At 38.8% G+C, this 7,509-nt stretch overlaps 1 protein-coding gene across 2 annotated transcripts in view; it reads right to left on the bottom strand.

Annotated features, from left to right (window-relative positions):
- LRRC42 (leucine rich repeat containing 42) overlaps window positions 1–6,643 on the bottom strand; it is a 15,510-nt gene extending 8,867 nt beyond the window's left edge. Inside the window, exons 1-4 of one of the 2 annotated variants that reach the window (XM_042461227.1) lie at window positions 6,460–6,643; window positions 4,373–4,848; window positions 1,619–1,750; window positions 372–490 (exon numbers count right to left, since the gene is read on the bottom strand). In XM_042461227.1, the coding sequence (XP_042317161.1) occupies window positions 372–490; window positions 1,619–1,750; window positions 4,373–4,833 (712 nt within the window). In that variant the 5' untranslated portion in view covers window positions 4,834–4,848; window positions 6,460–6,643. Of the gene's footprint in view, window positions 1–371; window positions 491–1,618; window positions 1,751–4,372; window positions 4,849–5,552; window positions 5,687–6,459 lie in introns of those variants that run through there. The other variant, XM_042461228.1, reaches the window with a different exon arrangement.
- Window positions 6,644–7,509: the final 866 nt, after the last annotated feature.

Genomic DNA, 7,509 nt, shown 5'->3' with positions numbered 1-7,509 from the left:
GCTTTATAAATAAAGGTTAATAATAATAATAATAATATTCCACATGTTATAGAACAGGATGGACAACCTCTAGATGTTCTTGCACTGGGGACAGGAAAATACATGAGTCTAAGCCTTGTTGTGCCTCATTCACTCTTCACTGTAGTTAAGCAATATATGAACAATATACCGTTTCTATGTTTAAATGAACAATGGAAATATTGCTTGTTCTGTTGCACAATATAAAACACATCTAATGGCAACCTATTCATTTTTCTTTCTCTTTGCAGTAGAAGACTCCTAATAGGGATCATTTTGATTTCCCCCCATATTGACTGGGATTAACATTGGATTTGGAAGTATACCTAGTTTTAAACTGAAGCCATACTTACAAGACAGATCTAATACTGTGAGATTTTCAAGTCCCCTTTTCATAATCCGAACAGGTGCAGTCATTTTGCGAAGACCAGCATCTGATAAGCAATTATCCTTCAGGAGAAGGCGAACTAGACTAAAGTAAACAAAAAAGTTAGTTTTACACAGAAATACAGGATAATGTTTTGTTATTGTTGTTAACTGCCATAAAGTCACCTTCAATTTATGGTGACACTAAGAATGAAAGATTTCCAAGTCACCTTGTTATCAACAGCCCTGCTTAAGGTCTTGCAAACTCAGGACCGTGGCTTCCTTGACTGAGTCTATGCTTGTTAAAAACAACCTCTTCATAACATGTATTAAGCACCAAATATTTCATTTTCCCTTTTCCAATTCTGCAAGCAGCCTGAAGACTTACTAGCTGTGGCCAAATGTACTAAAGAGGGAAATTAGCATCAATAAAATATATTCAGCTGAATGAAGGCTGTATATAATAAAGGAAGCTGATTGCCAAAAAAGGCCACCTAGCAGTTATCATTGATTATTTGGGGACTGTGTAGTTCCTAAACAGTAGTTAAATAGGGCACAGAAGTCAGAACTAGTTAGGGTGAACTTCATATGACAATATGACTAGTTTGTATTATTATACTTAAAATACATAAATTCAATCCGAATGTTAAGGTGACTCACTTGGTTACCTAGACAAAACCACTCATATATCCAGTGTGAACGTCTCTATTCGAAGAATAACACAGAAGTGTATAATAGTGTATAGCACTAAGAAACATAATGTACAATACATGTTTCACATAGGAACCTATCAAATTCTTTTCATATCCTTCTAAAATCTGGGATCTCCATGTTGGATTGGATTGGGAAACTATAGCAGTCGAATGAAACCTAAGATAGTAAATGCTAAGCTGAAAGAAGGTAGATTTTGCTTCTTTTCTTCAATTTTTCTCTGCTATAAAGCATGTCTGTCCAACATCTTGAAAAAGCAAAACAAAAAGTTTTATGTCTATAGAACATAGTTTGGCCAGCATTTTCCATATTAACTCATATAATCCACTGTTCAGGAATGATAATTGCAAAGAAAAACTGTGAAAAAATAATAAAACAGCTGTGAGATGTACAGTGCATAAGATTTATTGAATTTTAAACATAGTGCATCTGAAGTTGCAAATTATTTGACTTTTTCCAGTTTTTTCAATAATAATAATCAACAAGGGGGAAAGCGGTCACTTGCCCCCAGTAAAAATGGTACCTGGATAGTGTTGCATTTGTGATATGTTGTAATAAATCATGATCATCTCCAAGTTTACAACAGGACAAATCCAAACATACCAGATCTTTGAAGGATTTAATTTCTTCAAGTTTTTCAGAAATAACTAGATAACTGAAAGAGTAAAAACAAAGGTTAAGAGTCCATAGCCTGGTTCAGTATCTTCCATTCTTGTATGGTAAATGCGAACAGCCAGCTTTCTAAGCAGGAAAAATGCTAGTCTGTCTTGTTAGTCAATTTATTCAAAATAAATTGGGCAGAGAGCAAAAAAGATTTTTTTAAATTCTTTGACCCATTTACTCTTTTTATGGTTTTGCTCTAAACTGCTGTATAATTAATAAAAGATCATTAACAGTAAACAATAATTGTTCTAATAAGTCAAAGACAACTTTAAGTAACTATGACAAAGAGCCAAATAAGACCATTTAGCATATTCTATTTGTTTTGTCCCATTTTAATTTAGCTTCAAGCGGTACTTGTTTTTATTTGCTTACTTTCTCAGTTAGTCAACCTTTATTAGGCATAGAAAAAACATCATGCATTTACAATAAAACTTCAGAATCATTATTAAAATTTAAACCATAATCTTGTTGCCTCCACCAGAAAATTGGCCATTAACCTGGTAATATGTGGGTTCCAATCTTCCGATAGATATTCCACTGATAACTCATTCAAGCAGATATTCATTTCCAATAACCTTCTTAACAATTTTTCCCTCGGACAAAGCAACACAATATGATGGGGAACATTTGCAGCTTGATCACAGCAATATACACAATTAAAAAATGGGGTCTGCAGATATCTGCCCCTGGTCACATTTGAGGGGTGTACATTCAGTCTTGCAAACAAAAAGGCCTTCCTTGACAGCAGCAGTGAAAGGGTTTGAAAACAGTCTGGTATCCTACCCTGCAAGGGGGGGGGGGGGGATACCGAGCGTCGCTGGAGAACACACTCTGGGAGGAGTTGGATATGTCAACTGATGATCTCTCTCTGCAAGGCAGACCCTAATAGATTTAAGACACTCCTTTTTGGTAAGTAAAAGGAGAGAATCAACATTTAAACCTACAGAAATAACTTTACCTTCATAATATTTAGCCCAACTAGCATAGTAAACATCAATCTTCCATGTTCTCGGTACAAATCTCTTAGAAAATACCAATATTTTGGATTTCACAAAGTTTAGTAGTAGGTGAAATTTGTCACAATATTCAGAAAATCTTTTCAAGGCTCTTACCAGACCCACCTGAGATAGAGACAGTAATAAAGTATCGTCGGCATATTGGAGTACAGAAAGTGGACGATTTCCCAGTGAAGATGGGTGAGAATCTACTGTGGTCATAAAGGCAGGTAGATCAGCCACAAATGGATTAAACAGATGAGGAGCCAACACACAACCCTGTCTGACTCCTGTACCAGTGTAGATAGGGTCTGTTAATAGGCCCGATTCAGAAAGTTTCACTCTACAATGATTATTTGTATGGAGTTGGCTTAAAAGAAACAACAATCGAGGATCTATATTAAGCCTAGCCAACTTGTCCCAAAGTAAAGGCCAGTGAACTGAATCAAAAGCAGCCTTCAGATCAATAAAAGCCGCATATAGTTTACCTTTAGGGTGTGAGAGATATTTGTTTACAAGGAATGACAGCACTGTTATGTGATCCACAGTGGACATATGTCTTCTAAAACCCGCTTGTTCTGGACCTTTCAAAGCTTGTGCATTCATCCAACTCTGTAATTTCGAATCCAAATAACTGGCATACAGTTTGCCCACTACCGATAAAAGATTTATTGGGTGATAGTTACCAGGATGCTGTCTGTCCCCTTTTTTAAAGATTGGAATTATGATGGAATCCTTCCAATCGGCTGGAATCTCGCCAGAGTTATTTACAAGAGTAAACAAATTAGCCAATGCCTTTGTCCTTTGTTCGGGGCGGAATTTCAAAATTTCTGCTGGAAGGCCATCATATCCAGGAGATTTACCAGGTTTTAATTTAAGGATCAACTGATGCACCTCATCAGCCGAAACTGAGCTCCAAAAATTAGGAGAGTTTTTTATTAATAGATTATTATCAAATGTTTGGGCTCCCATTTTATTGGTAAAATATGAAAACCAAATCTGAGGAGATATACTAGGATGGACCATAGAGATGTCATTGTTCATATGGTTCCTAACTGCCACCCAAAAGGTTTTAGCGTCTTTGGATTTTAAAGAGTTATCCAGAGACGCCCAGTTCTGTTGGAAAAATATCTTCCTTTTGCCCTCCACAAGATTTGAATATTCTTTACGGGTTTTGTAGTAGGGCCCAAATTTAACCACCGGCTTGGCCACAACTTGATGGAACATTTGTCTTAAATTCCTTTTCCAGATAAGACAACTCTTATCGAACCATGTTCTTCTACCTTTAAAATGACTGAAGGGATAGGAGGCCTCATTTTGAAAGATAGCCACAATATCCATGTAAGTTGACAAGGCATCATCTATTCTAGTGCTAGTTGTTAAAACATTAAACCCATTTAAAATCCGTACATTCTTAAAACTATTTTTTTTAGGATCCCAATGAATACCCTTCAATCTCTCATATCTATGGGCTGTTAAATCACTCCTAGAAGATGGAGAAGCTGGCTCAGATAGATCAAAGGAGACATATAAAGGCAAATGGTTTCTCAGTAACCGATGGATACATTTTCTCCTAGCAGTTTCAAAAATGCTACTATATGTACATTATGCAAGCTTACCTTTTTTTCAAGCATAGCATTCGAAGTACTAAACTTCCATAAACATCTGTAAATTTTTGCAGAGCACAGATTCCTGTTTTTGGTTCTGAAAATTTCTGTCTAGCATCTGCTGCATAGAAAAGTTTTTCTGCAATCTGCTCTGGAAAGCCAGTCAATGAATCAACATGATTAATGTTGTCAGCAATGTAACTCAGGACTAAGTTGAAGAGAGATTTGGCAGAATAGCGAAGATTTCCCTCCTTTGTGTATGTGAAGATGAAATGATCTGTCCTTCCATTGTCATTACCTCTGTTCACACAAAGCTCAACAGAGAAGCCTTTGGAGAACAGTCTTGATGGCCCTGGATTTGGAGCATGGTTGTTTCCTCTTCCTGGATTTTGATTCAATTTATATAGCTGACCATTTTCTCGAACATATATAGATCCTCTATCAGGAATATCTTCATGGAGATAGTATGACATCCCTCTCTTAAATGTCTGGGGCAAAATAAACAAGGTAATCAGAAAACAAAACAGAAGCATATTTAATTTTTGTTTAACTTTAACAACTTTGGATGGTGTTCAGTCAAAGCATGCCAATAAGTCCCCATATTAGAAAAAGTTGTAAACTCACTCAAGGAACGAACGTCCCTGAGTTTGCAAGACCTTAAACAGGCTGTTGATAACTAGCTGTCTTCAGGTTTTGCATCAGGAAAATTTTAGGTGCTCTAGAGGCAAAGCATGCCAGTCAGTCTCAGTATTAGAAAAAGTCCTGATGCAAAACATGAAGACTTCTTGAGAAATTCAGTGTTCTCTACCAATATAGGAGCCTGTGGCTTCACAAAGGAAGGAGACATGCTGGATTCTAAGGAAACATTCTCTTTGAATTGCAAATTCACACTACATTTCCTTGACTTTGAAAATCTCCCAGTGACCACATGGCCAAAAAAGGGTGAAGGTGCCAGCCTTCAGATAGCCCTCCCTACAATCTGAACAAAGACCAGAAACAGCAAAATGCAGGCTTCACTAACATCTTCAATTTCTGTCTCCTGTTTGTTTGATTGATGAAGAAGCCAGTGTGACCTCAAAAGCTTGCAGCATGTAATTGTGCAATTGCAGAATAATTTAAAACCAGAATTTTATCAGAATTAGCAGGAAGACCCAGAGCCGATTGGAAAGGAAAACATAGGCCCAGTACATACCTCTGAAAAAGGCCGGACTGGATGTTGTTTCCCTCCGGAGGGACGCTGCAGCAGCCAAACTGCACGGCCTCCCTCCAAAGTAAAAAGAAACTGGAAAAACGGGTTCTTTTTACGGCACACTTCACAAGTGCACCATTGGTGTGCTGGTGATGTACATGATGTGCAGCGATGTGTATACACTGAGCATCCCTTACATCAATATGGCAACGCCCATGTGGACGCGATGCTGCCATGATGCTGCCGCCATGCTATGCTGGGGACCTTGCGGTTGGTGTGCGGTCCCTAACCCTAGTATCGCTGGCGGCACGCTGCTTCGGGACAGTCTGTCCCGGGCCAAAATTTATTTTGCTGCAGTGTTCCCAGAGGACATACATCCACATTACTAGGACCCCGATTCCAAAGTGAACCAAGCTTTTGTAGTACTTTGAACAAGGAAAACTACACATTACATTTCATTGGTTACCAAAATAACTCTGGGACAAGTGAAATTCCAATTCAGATCCCCTCTACTACAGTATCATTGCACCTCTCAAGAAACCTTGCCATCAAACCCCATGATCACTTGGCCTTAGGGTTGCCACAAGTACATCAACAACACCTGAACACCTTCCCTCTTTGGAAATGGTTGTCTGGAGGGGATTTTTAAAGTGGGGAAGCCTCCAGACCTATGCTAGAGGCCTTCCTCACTACTGTCTGAAGTGTGCAAATTCAAAACAACTCCAGCCTCACTCCCTGATGGCACACAAGGAGCAGCAACACTCTCCAGGGACACAGCAAGCCTTGGGTCAGCCCCAACTCAGAGAAAGGAAAGGAAAGGAATGAACCCCAGGTACAACTACACAGCAGGATTGAGAGAGACAGAGCCAGGAGGTACTCAGTCTGCCAGGAGAGAGGGAGATAGACTCACCTTGGCAGCCCCAAGAAAGCGTTCAAGCAGAGACTGAGCGATACTCGCAATTAGCTCATATGGAGCCAGAGGAAGTTTCAGCTAACATGCGTCTATGAGGCGATCATAGAGATACAAAAGTAGAGTCACGCATGACAAATCTACAATCCTTTTCTCCTATGGAGGGGAGCAAACATCAGTAATAAGTGACTCCGCTATTCTATCTCTATGTTGATCTCATGCCATAGGGGAAAAAAAGGAAGAGATTAGATCCCACATTTTGCATGACTCTTCACTTTCTATCTCTTTGTCAGTGGTCCGCAAAGTGTGTCCCTTTTTAAAGGTTTTTTTGGACTTCAGCTCCCAGAATCCCAGGCCATTGGCCAACATGGCTGAGGCTTCTGGGAGCTGAAGTCCAAATTATTTATTTATTTATTTATTTATTTATTTCCCAGTCTTTCCCCAAAACTGGGACTCAGCATTTAAAAACAGTACAATTACAAACATAGAAAAAAAAGTACTTTATTACAATATTAAAACAGATAGTTCTTTTAAAGGGCACAGTCTGGGGGCCACTGAAGAAGATTATTATTAGAGCCATGCATAGTTTGGGATCTATTCTCTGATTATTTTCTCCTATGGCGACTTGTATGGGACCAACATAGAGATATCTTTGAATTATACCATAGAAATTAAAAATATAGCCATTTTAGTCTCTGGGATCAGTATGTGGAGAGATGTTGTGGCACCTTTGAGACTCACTGAAAGGAAGAAGTTGGCAGCAGGAGCTTTCCTAGACTTCAGTCTACTTTCTCATCATTAAATGCATCTGAAGAAGTAGACTGTGGACTAGGAAAGGTCCTGCTGCCAACTTCTTTCTTTACAAGATCTCTCTACATAGAACAGTGGTCCCCAAACGATGCCATTTAAGAGATTTTGGACTTCAGCTCCCAGAAGCCTCAGTGCCACAGAAAATAATCGATTTATTAGTTTTTCTCAAGGACTTCTTGGCTAAGCAGGGTAGTAATTGGGTGGGAGACCGCCAAGGAATACCAGGAGCTTATGTAGGCT

Source organism: Sceloporus undulatus, chromosome 4 (assembly GCF_019175285.1).
Source record: "Sceloporus undulatus isolate JIND9_A2432 ecotype Alabama chromosome 4, SceUnd_v1.1, whole genome shotgun sequence".
Lineage (NCBI taxonomy): Eukaryota > Metazoa > Chordata > Lepidosauria > Squamata > Phrynosomatidae > Sceloporus > Sceloporus undulatus.
Note: the sequence above shows the minus strand (reverse complement) of the source record. Positions and strands in the feature narration are given on the sequence as shown.